We start from the raw sequence: 17,795 nt of genomic DNA, 5'->3' as shown, positions 1-17,795 counted from the left end.
GTTGTATTACAGGGATGGTACAGGGTTATCCTTGTGATAAAATGTTGAGATGAAAACAAATAACTGGACTGAAAAGAACTGTGACATAGTTGTCATCACTGCTACAAATACATGCTACAATAGGAATAATCTAGTCCGTGAGGATACTTCGTTTGCATTTACAAAATCATTGTATAGAGCAGGAGGGCTTTCAAGCTAAAAGCCATTTAAGAACAATAATTTGAGTAAAATAAGAGGCTTCCAAGATTAATAAGCAGTTTGCTTCCATTTTCTTAACACCTTCTTTAAGCATCAGTTTCTGTCCAGTTAATTACATTATGAAAAAGAGAATTACTCCAGTTTCTTGTAGTTAACAAGAAAGAATACTTATTCTGCTGTTTCTAAGAGATTCAAAACAAAAGCCTCCATTTCTAAGAAAAGGCGTGCTCAGTATGTGCTGATGGGTTGTAAATGACCCACTAGGACACTTTATCCTGCAGCTCACTCCTTGTGACTCTTTTCTGAAAGTCTTTCAGAACAGAACTCTGGGCTGAATTACTCACAGAGCCCTTCCATCTCGTAGACTATTTTTCTGCTTCAGGATGAGTCCACGTCCAGCTGGGTGACAGGAGTTGAAGGGGGAGCTCCCGAAAGAACGGTAGTGAGAAGGCTGCTGCTGGTGCTGCCACCAGAATCCATTGGACTGCAGCACTGCTATACCCAGCCTATAAGAAAGATAATGGCCAAAAATAGGCGGCATGAGTTGCTCTGGTGATGGCAATCAGTTCCCAGGTGTTGTCTTCCCTGTGCACTCCTCAGACCGGACAAGACAACTGTGGTCAAAAAATGTGCCTGTGTCTGAAGAGCAACTCTGAAACAAAGATGATGTTTCCAGAAAATAGCAACTGAAATGGACTAATGTATTTGCTCACAGTTGTGCTACACCCAACCATGTGATGCTGTTGGAAGAAAAAGTTTAACCTGATTGATCAAAAAGCAGTTATATTCATAATAATGACAGTGTGAAACCCCAAGCTTCTTATCGAACGCTTTCTATGGATTAGGATCATCCTTACAGAAATGTATAATATATTTGTATATGTGCATATACAGATATCCTACTGTTTGCTTATGTTATTGAAAAGATGTTTCTATGGTTTTGTTAGTTGGGAGGAGGGGAATAAAATAGGGACAGAGTGAATGAATTCTGCTCTGACAGGAATTTCAAGTGCACAACCTGTATCAGAAGCCTGAAAAAAAAAACCAAAAATCCTGTGTTAGATTTTAAATTTTAGTTGGAGTATGCTGTGTTCTCATTCACAAGCCAGCATAGAAAAGATACGGCAATATGGAAGATAATGAAACAAAATAGAAATGCAGCTCCACCTTATTCTTTATGCAGCATCTCAGATAAAAAAGCACATAAATGAGATGTGAAATTGCAGCTAAAATAACTAGTAATAGGTAGTAATTACTAAAGAAAATTTGGTAAATTAACATGACTGTGTGGATTTTATTTTATAAAGTTTTTTGTTTAATCTTTATTATAGCATGCTATAGATTTGGAGCAAAAGGCCTGTTGAAATTAAAAGAAGGTGAAAAGAGAGCAACCTAGAAACTGAAAGCACAAAGCAAAAGATTAAAAATTCATCTCCATTCTTTGTTACACAAAGTGCCGGCCTTTGTGCCTTAATGCCCAAAGATCTTACTCAGTTTATTTACACAGTTTAGAGTGATCTTCTATTCCCCATCTTTCTTATTTGTATGTCCACTTGTTTTAACCAGGAGATCAGCCAACACATCCTTCTACAAGGTCTGCATCAGAATTAGCACTGAGTTTTGATGTGGTGGGTTTTACAGGCTAACTGTTCCATACATGTATTGATACAATATGCAATTCTTCATAAGAGTTAGCTTGCTTTCTCAATGTGCTTTCTAGTTTTATAACCATATAACCATTATCACCTTTTTCAAAATTCTCTAAAGTAGTCCATATTTCAATGTCAAGTAGAATTTTGATGAAAATGATAACAACAACATTGCATTTCTACAGCTCCCTACACCAAATGTCTCGTGCTCTCGTTCTGTTAACATCATGTAATGCTGAATTTTTATAAGAATTATCATACCTATGTTTCTGTTGCTACGTCTGAACTTAATTACTTACATTTAAAACGATTATGTTCGTGACACCCACATCCTCAAACCTCAGGAAAATTGCTCACATACTGGTCTATAGTGAGGTAACAAGGCTGAGAATAATGATGAAAATCCAGGATTTACAGATTTCCTTCCATCTTTTCTGCCTTTTCTATTTTAGAGCATTTAAAGAGTTAAAATACTAAGTATAAAATAAGATAAACACTAGGAGAGACAGACAGGAGTGCAGGCGAATGTTAAGATCCGTATCAGTCAGCACAGTAAGGGCTGGGCCTGGGACAGGGCAGAGGGCAGGACTGTGTCAGCTGAGCTTCACACAACCACAACCACAGCCTGCTGCTTCACGTGGCTCTTCTGAAGCCTGACGCAATTCATGCATTCTATGATTCTATGATTATTTTCAAGAAATTACACAAATTTTCTTGGTTAAAGCTCTTTGTGCTGAAAAACAGTACAGATGTTTAGCCACTTGGGTGTTTTGTAAAACGTCCTCATGTCCTGTTCTTGTTTCTCTAGTTTGCTGTTACAGAGGTCTGAAAAGGCAATCTGAATAGATATGGGGCCAGAAAACCTTGTGTCCTGCCATATGGCAGTGATAGAAATTAGATTACTTTATTCTGGCTTATTGTGTGTTTTCTTCAAAGATAGTTTAAAAACCTACTTCAGGGGAGCTCTGAGACACCTCAGAAACAGAACAAGAGTGAGTTGTAGGTGTGACTTCTGTCTGTGATAAAATGTAGGTCAGGAAGGGTGTGGATTATTAAATGTGCTTTAAACTGTAAAGAATGATTGTCCTTTTGTATAATTAGCGAGTTGACTGCCCTGAAAGTTGCTATGACAGGTTTTAGGGGCTTTTCTGAGGCACCAGAGAGCTGTCAGTTTTATTAAGTAGAGACCTGTAACATGATTATCATAACTGATTTTTTCTAGAGATTTTGAAGTTGTTTATTCCTTCAGATGCAGTATTGCAACCTCTTCAGAGACACTTTCCTTATGAGATAGATCCACCCAACGTTAAACCACTTCTGCCAGCAAACTGTCTCTGACTCATTTGCACATCAAAATATGATGATCTCCTTCTTGTGTAAAAATATTAAGGGCATGTATCGATCTAGGTGTTTTACCCAGGAATACTCTACTGTGTAAGTACCAATGTATATTTCATTATTAGTTATCCAGTCCCTCAACAGGGCACTGTCCACTGGGATGACCATCAGACTGTGAGAAACAAGTCCTTACAAAAGCATTATTTGGGGGTTTATGGGCTGCATGGTGAATTTGAGACACCAGCTAGCTTCCAGTTTTTGATCATTTCTCCAGGGATGGTTATAGACACAAGTTTCTTTGTTCATCCTAATACTCAAAAAGCTTGAAAGTTTCTTCTCACTTTCTCAAGTTTATTATCAAGAGAAAAGGTACATATAAAGCAGTATCATTTTCTGCAGGAGTATGAGATTACCTCTGGCTTTATAAGGTATATTTCTACTTCTGGAGTTTCAATTATTCAGTGTTCAACTCTGCTTTTTCTAGCTTCTCAATGCATTGCATAACTTTGGCCTGACACTCAAAGCACCATTCTTTTCACTACTCATTTGATCATTGTCTCAGAAGTTTTGTTGGGATGTTGTTTAAAGTATGGTTTTCCTGGTTTTAAGTCACTTTTAAACTAAACTTTTCATATGTACTGTAATATTGAAATCTTAAATAGTTACATAGTGACTATTTTCAATAACCTGCCTATGTGCAATATTCATAGAACTGTTACAGCTTGATGACCCTAGATTATTACAGGAAAGTTTTATTCTAAGTATGGGTTGTCATTAATATAAAGAGATAAATAAATATTTTGTTGTAATCTGAATGTTTAGTTTAAAAAGTACCATGAAGTTTTTCACATAGATATAGTTTTTGTTAGTGACCAATGAAACTGTTCATGAAAAATACTATTTGATGTTTAGCCATCATAAGTTAACCAAACCCCAAACAAATAGGTACATAAATAAATAAGCAAGGCATAACTATAGAAAGTATCAGGACAATGAACAATTAATCCCATGGTTGAACATAAAATAGATGTAAATTTAAATGTAGAAAACTTTGGTTCAGTAGAGTCACTTTGCCCCAGTTGTCATAGAACATCACAGAATGGCTTGGGTTGGAAGGGACTTTAAAGATCATCTAGTTCCAACTCCCCTGCCATGGGCAGGGACACCTTCCACTAAACCAAGTTGCTCAAAGTCCCATCTATCCTGGCCTTGAACACTTCCAGGGATGGGGCATCCACAACTCTGGGCAACTCCAGCGTCTCCCCACCCTCATAGTAAAGGACTTCTTCCTTATACCTAATCTAAATCTAGTCTCATTCAGTTTAAACCCATTACCCTCTGTCCTATCACTATATGTCATTTTGTCATAAAAGTAAATTTGGAAATGCTGTAGATTTGCCTTCAGGAACTCTTGTCTTAGGGGAAATCATGAGTGCTGAGATAGCTACCTTCCAATTGTCTTACAAACCCTGGGATTGTAAGAGTAGGCTGGCATAGGGAGTGATAAAGATTCTGTGTCTCTTTCCTTAAGTAGGGCTTCCTCTTGTAATATTAATCTATATTAAGCCTAGAAAACCAGGGGAGCCATGACCTGTCAGTCATTTCTGTCCTTAGCACCAGATGATTAAGCATACCGGAGAAGCAAGTCCAGAGCTTCCTACAGGAAATGGCAGGCAGTAAAGCAGAAGATACTGTTCTGTGTTAAATCTCAGATAAAGATGGGAATGATTCCAGTGCCCTTTGTCTGTAGGTATGCATGCAAGCCTGTAATTGAAAAGGTGCCTGTAAGCTTCAGCAAAGGCCTTAGTGTTACAATCTGGTTTTTGGGAAACTTTCTTCCAGCTGACTTTTGCTGTTGACTTTATGATCTTTTATAATATATTGAAAAGATAAACACATACTTTTTGTACAATCTACATTTTTAAACATGAAACCAAAAGTTAAATGGGTTGGGATTCTTTGTTGTAGCTTGTCTGTAACGTTCAGCTTTTCAGTCAATGTTTTTCAGTAATTTGACACAGTGGTGTGATCTGCAGCTGATTTGCCTGTGAAGGACAGCTTTCCCCATGCTGCTTGTTCAACATTACTCATCACAGCTAAATGGCTGACGGTAGAATGACCCTCGGACTTGGGTGCGAAAAAAGAGAATAGTTTCTTTGAATTTCTAAGGTACCAATGGGGAAATTTGACTAAACAAACTTCTTACATGCCAGGGAATAAGAAGAGTATCAATTCCCACAGATTTGCAGTCTATAGTTCCAAAAATAAGAAAAGGAACAAAAGGATGAGAACCTTACCTAAATGTTACTGAATTTCTGAATATGAAAGGTGATTAAGAGTATTTCGTACTTTCTTTGTATGTGTGTTATGAAAAAAATGTATATTATCCCTGGCAGCTTCTGTTAATACTGAGTTATGCAGTCTTGATGATTTCCTTGAAGTGTTTTTGCCAGTATTAACTAAAACAAATCTCACACATGCAGCATTACCGTGGTAATATATATATATGAAAGTTATCAAAAAGTATGTCAGCACAGATTGTTCTGGTTTGAAATAACCCAGGCTTGGTGCCGTGCAGATGGACAGCCCGCTGATTTGTAAACAGTTAACTCGGCATTGGGTGCGCTGGCTGTTTACCCTGCCCACCCAAAGAGCTCCTAGTCACTGGGTGTGGCGGCGAAAGCCTTTGATAACTACCTGTGTACAGTTCACAGAAGTAGCTGTGCAGACCTAGGACAGTAGTAATATGAAACCAGTCTCGTTGGTTTTTGTTCATGGCCCTGGAGGCTGAAAGCTGCATTCCAGATGAAACCTGGCAGCAAATCGGAAGAGAGCCTTTTTTTTTTTTCCTGCTTTCTTCGGCTTCAAGGGCACTCACCCGAGTGCGCTTTAGCCGGCCAGGAGCTGGGGACTCTGTACAGACTCCGGGCGGTGGCATTGGAAGCTTTGGATTTGTTACTTCAGGTTTCCATTTGACATTTTTGGGTGATTATGGATTTACAAAAGAAGATCTTTATCAAAGTGGAAAGACTATGCAAGAGAATTCATCAGGATTTTTCTGCTGAAAACCACTCGCAGCTTGTGTACTGAGATAAGGAAGTAGCAAACTCCAAATGTGCCCAGTTCTGTTCGGGAGGCTTATTTATATAGCTGCTCTGTGCTTTTAGCACGTAGGAAGCTGTGTGCAGCCAGTAGGATTGCAGGCGTCCCGGCAGTAACCACTGGTTGAATTTTCAGCCGAGATTAGTGCGCTGGCATATTTGCTGTGACAAAAAGCCCTTTGTGTAAAGGAACAAGTTACTGACGCTGCTGAGAACGTTTTTTATGGTGGGTCCTTTTGCTGCTCCTGAAGTAGAGTTGGGAGCCCTGACGGCCCCTTTGGCGGCCGGGTGCAGTGCTGGAAGCGGAAGGAGGGGCAGGGTGACGTGGGGGAGGCTGACTGCCTTCGCAGGGCGGGGGAGCACTGTCTGTTGCAGTGCCTGTAGAGAGTTCAGCCTGCTGCCTGAATGCATGTAGGAAATACTTGTTTTGCAGTTAGTAGCACTAGTAGAAGCAGACGTATTCCGTACTTCATGCAACATGGAAGAAGAAAATGCAGCGCCTGACTGTACTGAGCTTTCAGACCTGGAGAATACAGCAGAAAGCGAACCTGATCTTTTTACTACATTTTCAGTGAAAACACTTTTTGGATTTACAACTAAATTTGAATCTACAGCTTCCAAAGAAGAAACAGTGCTTAAAGCATTTCAACCTTTGCACACCAATATAAATGCTCTTGCTAACACCTGGCATGGGAGGAATGATAATGACTGTAATGACGACTCAGAAAATCAGCCCGGCATGAATAGGACCAGTGGCCATGCTGACCCAGTGTCTGGTAGGCATATGGACCTGAAACTGGAGTTAGCTGACCAAAATGAATTACTTCTTCACCGTTTAAGGTTTGTACAGACTTCTTTGTCTGAATCTGACAATGATGACAAGGATGCTATTCTTGTACAAGGTACTTTGGTTCAGACAACAAGTGATACAGAATCGGACACGGAGAGTAAGGACCTAAACACCAATGAAAACAATACAAGCGAATCTGGGCTAGACAATGCTGCTTTGTCTGCTGAGACTTTGGACAACAACAATCAAAATAAGGAAGAGTCAGAATCAGAAGAGCACACTAACAGTGATGACACTGTGGATACAGATGACATTGGCTTACACCCACCGATTTCTGAGTGGCTCCCAAAAGAGCTGGATGGTATTCTGGAGCATGACTCCAGTGGAAAAGGCAAAATGTTAATGGATGAGCAGTTCAGTCTCTTGCTTGCTACAGGGGAATGCCTTCAAGAACTTCCAGATGAAGAACAAAGACCTTCAGCTGATAATACATTGCTCCAAAAACCACCACTGGCTGAAAAGACTTTCCAGCTGCCCGCTTTCTTTAGTGGACTACGTGTGAGGAAAAAGGGACTAACCACAGAGGATGGGGAAACTGTTACAGAAATTAAACCAAGGGAGAATGATTTAGCTCTGCTTAAATTACAACAGCCTGTTAAGAAATCCAGTATTGTATCAGGTTTGGCCACTAAAAAAAAATCAGCTGAATTTAAAGCAAGTCCTACTTTCCTGGAACAACTCTCACACTTATTAAACATAGACGTCTCCAAGAATGAAGATAGAACTGAGGACTCTGGTGAGGGATCTAGGGAGACCAAGGACAGTGATGAAGCTCAAGAGAACAAAGCCTCCAGCAAAACAGAACCACGATTTCCCTCTGAGGAAATAAAATCAAGCCCTGCTGAATCTGCACTGGACGTCTTTAAAGCTTTATTCACACGGCCTCCCAAAAAAGAAACAACTGCAGATACTTCAGAGCTGGAAGCCATAAAACGCAAAATGAGAAATGAAAAAGAGTCCTTGAAAGCTGTATTTGAAAGGTCAAAATCAAAACCTGGGGATGGACCATCAGACAAATCTGTAGGTTGAATTACTTTTTCTTCGTAAGATCTGGAAATAGATTAAAAAAAAAAAAAATTGGTGGGGAATTAAGGTCAAAATGTCAGAATTGTCCTCTTGTTTTGGCAATCTCAAATTCTGGATTCCCAACTGAAGAAATGTTGGGGCTAATTTGTCAAAATTCTTGATCATCTTCGGTTGTAACAGAATTCAGTAAGAAATGGTGGTAGTCTAACTTATGGTTAGACTAAATGGTGGTAGTCAGTTAGAAGTGAGAACTTAAAAAATCAGTTTCTGATTTTAAAAGATCACTGCAAAACAGTTGTCCATATAGTAAGTATGGCTTTAAATCAGTTTGGTGCTGCAGATATCTACTGTAGTATTACTTTATAGCTTCTCAATCTCACTCTGTTTTCTTTCATTGAGGTTTTTATTTTTAAAAGTAGTATTTCATTTTACCTTTAGGAATAATTCTATGATATGAGCTGATAGAAGAAGTTGTGGATGATTTTCAACTCAGTTTGTCCAAGACATAGAATTTAAAGTATTTTTTTTTCCCTATTTGCAGGCATCTGTCTGGCTTTGCAAATATCGATAAGCATTTAGCCTTATCTGAGAATAACTTTGTGATTCCAATTAGATGACTCAAGTTATGGATTAATGTAAGCATTTGTAAGGTTACTATTCTTATGCGTATGGAGATTTAGTTTGTAAATTTTTAAGAAATTAAAAAAACCTCAAACTCTATGCTAGGTTTTCATAGAACCATAAGGATAAATAACTTTGACTGTGATATGAACTCTTTAATTAAATGAGTAACCCACCCCAACCCAAATTCTTAGAGCTACATCTTTGGCAGATATAACCAGTCGAGAAGATTGTTCTTGATGGCTAAAGGGGGAATTATCTTAATGATTAAGTTTGCAGGATTGGACCCTACACTAGAAGCTTTTTAAGTGAATGTGCTGTGTTGGTTGTACTCTCTTTCAAATTTTTATTCTTACATAAAATTAAAAACTTTTAAAAAATCTTCAGTGACACCTGGGTAGACTGATAATGCCAGTTTGCAGTAAATTACCTATGAGGAGGAGAAAAGAGAAACTCATTGGCTGTGACTCGTACAGCAATTTCAGTCTGTGTGTGCTCTTCCCACTCCTGGCTTGCTTCTTCCTGCTTGCACCATTCCCTGCGCTGTGCTGGCGTAAGCATCTCTGTGGCTCACAGCAAACCTATTTGGGAAGCTGTCCTCACAGAGCGAGTGAGGAAGCGCAGGAGTCAGCAGGAGTGGCTTTTATAAATGTCTGCTTAATGTCTGACCTAGTGCAAATGCACATTTTCTCAGAGCAAAGCAAGAGTAAAAGGTCTTGCCTTTCCTTTTTCCTTGCTTGTGTGGTCCATTCGTGCGGCCACTTTCATACCGGGTTTTGTTGTTGCTGTGGTTGTGTCTGTGCAATTGCTCGTAGTAGCATGTTGTAAGTCAGATTACAGCAATGCCAGAGATGTAAAAAAACCCCAAACCCTTAACCTCTGTAAGAGTGCTTATTTAGTGTTTTGGTTTTGGGTTTGTTTTTTCCCCATTTAAAGGGTTATTTTAGCATTCCAGTTGACAGTGCAGCCCCATTACAGCTGCAGCAGCACTTTGATGTGACAGTAATACATGGTATGTGGACTGAGCAAGCTGCAGGGGGTGGGGCAGGAATTTCATAAACTAGCTCTGCTTCCAGAAAATTATATTGTTAAATGATGTCTTAGGTGAATTGCACTAATGTTTACTTGTAAGAGGAGCACAGATGGGTCTTTTCACTCTGAAAGAAAGATACAGGAGAAACTCCCTGGTGTTCTTGACCACCTCTGATGGTTCACCGAAGCACAGACAGCTTTCCACACTGATGTGAACAGTTTCAACATATCATTCTTTATCACATGCATTATGTTATTTTCCTTGTCAAAATTATGTTTCTACACTGATTCCTTTGTATCCCTTCCAATCAACTGAGCACTGTTTCAGTCACTAGAATGGGGCAGATGAGCATTCTGGAGTATACATCTAGAGCTGAGCATGGTGGTTGCTGTTTTGGAATCAGTTGACACTGCAGACTTTAATTTTTTCTTGCGTAATTTTAACAGCCTGACCTGAGTCCCTCAGAGCAAGATGACAAGACTCCAGGGAGACTCCAGACTGTCTGGCCACCACCAAAAGCAAAGCACGAAGAAGTAAAAGTAGGATTAAAGTACACAGAAGCAGGTAAAACAGAGGTGAAGCATTTGCAGATATTAGTTTCTGATATTTTTAAACTTGTTTAATAAAGAGATGGTGATAAGTCATGGTATTTTCTTATCTGGAAAAACAAGACTTTATGTTTTAGATGTGTTGTTTGCTGCTACTTGTTAAGCATCTGATTTTTAAATGTAAATGGTGAAATCTGTGTTGAAACCTAAATGCTTGCTGTAGAAATTCATGAGGAAAGAAGTTGGTTTTTTTATAATTTAGATTATCCATTTTTAATAGGATTCTGTTCAAATGAGTGACAGAATAATGAATGAATGGAAACCTGACTGCCTTAGAATGTGAGGGGCAGTGACCTGCTGGAATCTAGTCTGGCTGCAGGTTTTTTTTCTCAGGTACTGTTCAAAATAAAAGTAATGAATACACATTATTGCAACTTGTGTGTAAACAGAGGAATACTTATATCCGCTCAGGTCACTTTTACAGCTAGCCATGTATGTCGTCCTATACAAATGTATGAGAGAGTATGTCCGAAGTGCAATGCTAACGAGTTATCAGATACGCTTTCCATAGAAAAATATTTCCTAATTTTTTGAGGTTTTTTTAGATAAATATTTACATGACATATTTACAAGGGAAAAGAAAACATTATTGTAGCTACTGCAACTCTGTTTCAAATGTATATTCTTAAATATAAACAGGAAGCCCTTGTTACTCAGAAATCTGTCAGAAACTGTGGAATTGTCTGAAGTATCAAAATGAAAGGCAATAGACCATCTGTTCTTCATATACATGGAGATCTTGGAAAATACCACCTAGAAAGGATTAGGTGGAGTTAAACCCCAAGCTTTTATACTACCTTGTTGTGAGAAATTGTACATGGTAATATTGTATGGTTCTTTCCAGTTCCAGTAGGATACCCATTTGGCCTTGCATATGAGAAGGAACAAATAGGAATAGTGGATTTACTGCTTTGTATTGTTTACTGTATTACTTCTTTCTCCCTCTTTCCTCAGTTTTCTCTGCCTCAATCTTCCTTTTTTTGTAAAGTGGGCATAATACTGGAAGCGTAAAAGTTGCTGGAAGATTCATAAACCTCAGTTTTGAGAGGAACAGCATATACACAGAATTGAATTTACAGTGTGTGGGAGTCTGTCACTAGACCAGGACAGGTATGCGGGTGTTCACAGGGAGTGCTACAGGCTCTTTCTGTTACTCTTAGATTCTTATTATAGACTTGCCATATTTAATTTTACCCAAATAAATATTTTTTTTCCTAATGACTGTAATCATCTGTGGCAAAAACATATGCTGAAACAAAGAAAGGAAGGGAAACAGAATTAACAAAAGCTGCAGATTCTACTACTTGTAGAGAAATTAGGTCATGTTTTCCTGAAATTTGAATAGGAAGGGCAGACTGGCTTAGAGCCCATGTAAATTGTTGCTCTTTTGTTACTGTGATATTTTGGGTGGCAGTGTCATCAACATGCTAATGGTTAGTTTGGTAAGTCAAATTTTTATACAGACCAGATTCTGCAGTTCATTAGTCACTGCAGTGTCTGGAAGAGTGAGGCATTTGAATCAAAACAAACTGCTGGTGATTCAGCTGGTATGAGACAGAAGCGGAGCTTTTAAAGGAAATGGGGAAAGGCCGTATTTGCAACATATGTTAGGAGTGCAGTGGAGCTGTAGGTATACCTCAGTGTTTCTCATGGATGCCCAGAAAGAAGTTGTGGCACCACGGGCACTGCAAGTAGTTATAAGTTGTGTATGATGGATTGGTTACATCAGCTTTTCTGGGTGATAGGGTGACTGTTTTAAAGCACTATGCTCAGGAATTAATTTCTGCGGTTTCCTGCAAGTGAAGCAAGGTACTGTTCATGAGTAATGCTGACATTAAAAAACCAAGAGTTCATATTCAGTGTTGGTCTTTTTACTGGGGGGGGACGGGGGGACGGACAGGTTTTGTGTTTTTTCTTTTAATGAATATTAAAGTGGCAATATGGCATTACTTCTGAACGCAGTATCTTCTCTCTGACAGTGGTCAGTACCTTCAAAGTGCATGTGTATACTGGCATTTCCTCTCACGACCCTTCCTATCCAAAATTCCCTCCCAGCCACCAGTGCTTCATAGTGGACTTCTTAAAAATATGATATAAAGCAGATTAATGATCACCATTAAACTGACTGGTCTCAAGCACTCTTAATGTGAAACCCTATTTCTTACCCCAGTGTCTCATCCTGACAGCTAAGGTCAAATAAAAAATTCTTGATTTCAGAATAGAGCCCAGATATTGTGTTGGCAGGAATGTTTGTGATTCCAGTCTTCCTTCACTGATGTTCCTGAACAGATGATTACCAGTAACATAAAAAATGCTGAAGTGACTTGTTTTACCTTTCAGTCTGTGATTTATGTTAGTGTTTTAATTTCTGTGATTAAGAGCTTAATCTACCAAAACAATAGGAATCTATATACAAACAATAACAATAGGCTGAATTATTAGGTAAGTATTCATTTAGCACAGCTTTATTTTAGGTTTAAATGAAATACATCTGTCACAAGTGTGATCGTACTCAAGGGTAAATCTGTGGACATAAGTCTTTGCACATCTAACAGGGTAAAAGAATATGTACTTATTTTATGAGGTAACATAGACTTCCCACTCCCCCCCCCATTTGCCATGAGAAATTAGTATGTCAAGTAACACTGAAAATTTGAAAGTTGGAATACTGTAATCTTTCTTACAATTCTGCACCAAGTCTTTGATTTACTTCCTTCATCACCATGCACTATGACAGCTATGGCAGGAAGGTAGGGACACTGAGGGAGAGGATTCCTGGCTTTTTGATCTTTTCTCACCTCCTTGCCGTGTTTTTCCTCATTGTTCTTCTTGCCTGGTGGAAGCAAGAAATTCAGGCTTAATTTGGCCTATGCAGCAGACATCACAGTGACTCATAGCAGCTTGGGGGAGTAGTTAACTCCCTCCTGAGGCTTGTAGTCTGGCTTGTTGTGTGGGAAACCAACTGAAAAGCAAATGGACATAACAAGGAACACGTGTGTCAAGCTAACTAGGCCTGTTAGGAATATAAGAAGTGAAAGAAGTTAGTGAACAAATATAACCCTGCAATATGAGTTTTTTTCATGCCTTTGATATCATCTTGTGTAGTCACAGTATTGTCACCCCCAAGACCCGAATCTTGAGTTGTAAATTCTGAATTAAAAGGATGATATTACTATATTTTGGCATATCTTATGTTTTCTTAATCCTTTAATTCCTCTGTTTCCATAAAGCAACTGACTGCATTGTCAACTGGCTCTCCGTAATTAGCACAAGCTGCTTGCATGGTTCTCTAGAGAAACTGGAACTTCTTTGAAGTGTGTCAGTCTAAAATAGCTGAAGTCCAGAAAGTCTATAGTACATTACACCGTTTATATCCTGGAAGACTAGAAAAAGAGTATTTTAATTTATAGTTATAGGTTTGTTCCATGGAAATCTTTACCATGTAATCAGAGACATTTCTGTGCATATTTCTCTGGTCCTAAAGTTCTGTTTTCATTAAAAGTTTCTATTTCTTTTTCCTCCATAATTCTTAGAGCGATTTCTCTCATTTTTAAAGCTTTAAATCTGATACAAGGGTAGGTGTGTCAGCTATTATGTATGGTAAAAATATCTAGCCAGGTAGAGGAGAGAAATGCGTGTCTATACTGTGTGAACTCATCTGTGACACTAGATCACATAGAATCCACACATAATGAATATCTCAGCTGCTGCGTGTGAGTACATCAGTACTTGCAGCCTCTCACATCCAAGACGAGCACTTCAGACATAAAGCTATTAGCTATTAGCTCATGAAACTATTTATGTTTGAAGAATGACCTCCACATTAAGGTGGTATAGATATACAGATCCTGTGATTCCTATTAAAAATGCATTTTAGCCATTAGGATCAACATAGTTTTCTTATATAAAAAAGAGATAGTTCAGTCTTTTGCTTAAGCAAAACAGAAATTTAAAATGATGACAGAAGTATTTGGCACTCCTGTTGGAGAAAATGTAAGGGAAAAAAAAAAAAGTTGAAACATTAATCTATTTAGTGCTTTTTTTTCATTACATGTTCTCCTGTTAATTCAAATGTCTGTATTTAATACTAAAAACCCCTGTTCTCTCACAGTCTGTCTATTCACCATCCTTAAATCTGCAGTGAGGTAATGCTGTCTCTATGGTGCTATAATTTCTATAACAACAGTCTGTGATGCTGTAAGCACATTTCAGGGTAAATAAGAAAATGAGGAGGTGACTGAGAAAGCACTTACTAAACAAAATGTCTAAGTAAGTGGCGAATGAAATAAAAAATAATGGCAGAATTTTATCACCAAGTCCTCTATGCTCTGGGTTCCCATTACGAAATCACTTCATGCTCATGCTGTAAATGCAGAGAATAACCAGCTTATGTGAGAGAGAGGCATAATGGTCTGAACAAAATGATGAGAGATAAGAACATGATTTCTTATTTTTCTTTAACATAAACTTCCTTTTTAGCCTTGAACAGTTCATGTTTGTCTCTAAAAAAGACATAATGCTGATGTTGTTAGTGTTCTGAAAGAAGTTATTGTAGCAGTGGCTGCTAACAGTTGGTTTAATCTTAAAATAAAAACCTGACTTTTTTTAGTACTTTCAGTTTATTTGATTTCAGTGTGGTATTTGGGGTTTAGTTCTGGGATTCTATTATAAATTTTATTGTCATGAATTAGATAAAGCAGGACTACAGTAAGCAGGATATTGTGCATTGTTGAAGGTGGTGTTTTTGTAATTTAATGGTCACCGATCAATTGGATGTGACCTTAGAGTGTAGGTTGACTGCATAAAGGGTTTTTAAATTATTTTACTGCATTTATTGTGCAGCATGACAGGCGTATTTGGCCGTGTTACGTCAGTGTTTCTTATTCTGACAAATACACTAGTTTGTTATTGAGAAGCTGAGTTTTTATTGCAAGCCAGATTGTTTTAGCCATATCATATTCCTCTAGAGTAATAGCGACATTTTGTCCCTTTCATTATGCCAATTAAAGCTATAGTTTTATGGATTTGGAAGGTATTGATCATAGTGCTGCTTGGAAATCCCTATAGTCTCAGACAAATGTGTTGTGCATATGCTGATCAATGCAGCAGCCACTTTTCCAGATATCTTGCAGCTCTGTCTCCTAAGATTTACTTTGAAAATATTACCAAAAAACCTCAAAGCCAAGCAAGCAACAGAAACTTCCTTTGCTTTTCTCTCCCCAACTCAGTTGATACTGTCAATCATACTGTGCCTTCTGGGACAGGAACAAAAAGGTAGGCCCCTGTTAATGCTGAAGATTTGTGGTTAAGATGCTTGTATTCCATTTCCAGCCCTTTTGCTACCTCCTAGAATGACTTCAGGAAAGTTGTGAAACCTTTCCAAGCTTCAGTTTACCATCTGTAAAATTGGGATAAGAGTCCTGACCTATTTTTCAAGCCAAATTCAAGTCCTTTTTTATGTTATGGGCAATTAGCATTAGATAGAGATGCAGAATTGAAAAGAATACTGAGTTCCTAAACTTAAATCTGCAAAAAATAATACTTACAGTGTGGTAACTGTGCCTGTGGCCATGTGATAAAATGTTCATGGCCTCCTATACACTGAGGATGATATTGTTACATGATAAGACAGAAGAGTTATGCTCCACTTTTTCAATGAAAATCTCTCCTTTATTTCCATTATGCAGTTATAGAAGTGTAGTGATTTTGGGATACGTATTGGTTTTGAGTCTGGATGCATCTACTGCAGCAGCTGCCTGTCCAAGACATGTTTTGCAGTATGGAAAGCCATATCCAGAATGCATACATAGCTATAGATACCATGCTTAAGAACATAGAGAACAGCTTTGGTCCACTCAAAGCAGAAACTTGATTTTTAAACTCCATTTTTCCTAGTGAGAGATTAACCTATTATCTGAATATAATGAAGGCAAGTTCTGTGAATTGTTTCTTTTACTCTAGATTCTAATTTTAAATGTAGGGTCCTACCAATGTGACATTACAAAGCCCAAAACAGTCACAGGGTTTTGTGAAATGATTCTTGTTATATAATGGGAACACAGTGAAAGAGCAACTGTGTACAGCACAAGAAGAATGACTTTGTATTGTATTTCTGTGCTTCTATTTCAAAATATATGAGGCACTTTGTATAACAGAAATGCCTCTTGAGTTTTACTGAATTCACTTCCCTGTTCTCCAGTTTCACTGTTCATGTGATCTGAAGTTCTGGTTGGCCCAGCATTTAAACATGAGAAATTCAGATGCTGGACTAAATGAAACACTGAGCCTGAGTACCCAGACACTTTCTGAAAATTTGTGCTTTGATTTAAAACTGCTTTTTGGGTTTCTTTTTAGTTGAATTCAGTATCATCCCTGCCAACTTCACCCCCTCTGCTGTGGCACAGACACATATTCCTATCTGTAAAAACCCCAACCCTTAGTTTCGTATATATCCATGTGCTAAGTTTGTCAACAGCTCTAAACTTGAGAATTGGTGAGAATACATTGAGGAAGTGGCATGCCTATGTGTGTGGATGTGTAGTATGCCTACACTCACCCACATACCCAGCCGTATTTGAATAAATAAAACTTATACTGCACATGTAGTAGGGATGCATTCTAACTCATCAAAGAAATTCTGTAATAAATTTGTTCCTCATGGTTTCTGATAAGGTGTTATTTGTTTGCCATATTGCATTAGTGAATGTCATCCTGTAATAGATTGGTTTCGTAAAGATGAAGTAGGACGTTTATTGAGGAAGAAATCATCTTGAATGTCTCCAGCAGCTGCACGTCTAATGCTGCCTTCCTGGGAGGGTGAAAATGAAAAGGGAAACGATTTATTTCCCTTATCAGATAAATGAACTGTAGGTGTTCCTCACAAGAGGGGAACGGTCAAGTAGATAAGTTACTCAGGTGACTGCTTCTGAATAGTGCTTGATGCTGCTTTGCACTCAGAAAGAATTATTTTCTTCATTTCCATAACAGAGAATCAAGGTGTTGCTGGTTTTTTTCCTTCTGGAGGTTGCTTTTCTGTGCGTATCACTCTGTTGGTTGTTCTCAGGGAATTCAACGAGCGTTGTGAAGTTACTTAATTTTCTGTAGTAAGTTAACTTTTGTAATCTTCTCTGTTATCTGAATATCCAGACAGAATTTAGATACTGGACTTCTGGCTTGTTTAGGACTGTTTATTCTCCATCTGTCTCCCTTCCTCACATCTTCCATATTTGTACTGTACCAGAATCTTTAAGGTGCTGAAAATAATTGCAGTTTTAGACTCAAAAGGTTCTTCCTTCCCTTTAAAGTCTAAATAAATAAATAAATAAAGAAGTTGAAGTGAAGGATGGCTGCTCATTTCCTAGTATGGGGAAT

General features: G+C 38.2%; 1 protein-coding gene across 2 annotated transcripts in view; it reads left to right on the top strand.

Moving 5' to 3' along the window:
- Positions 1-6,244: 6,244 nt before the first annotated feature.
- The window catches only part of FMN1 (formin 1), a 133,765-nt gene continuing 122,214 nt past the window's right edge, over positions 6,245-17,795 (top strand). For both annotated transcript variants that reach the window (XM_030484360.2, XM_030484359.2), the window contains exons 1-2: positions 6,245-8,156; positions 10,263-10,380. In XM_030484360.2, coding sequence (XP_030340220.1) covers positions 6,765-8,156; positions 10,263-10,380 — 1,510 coding nt within the window. In that variant the 5' untranslated portion in view covers positions 6,245-6,764. The remainder of the gene's footprint in view (positions 8,157-10,262; positions 10,381-17,795) is intronic.

This window comes from Strigops habroptila, chromosome 4 (assembly GCF_004027225.2).
Source record: "Strigops habroptila isolate Jane chromosome 4, bStrHab1.2.pri, whole genome shotgun sequence".
NCBI lineage: Eukaryota > Metazoa > Chordata > Aves > Psittaciformes > Psittacidae > Strigops > Strigops habroptila.
The sequence above is the reverse complement of the archived record's forward strand: the minus strand, read 5'-3'. Positions and strand labels throughout refer to the sequence as shown.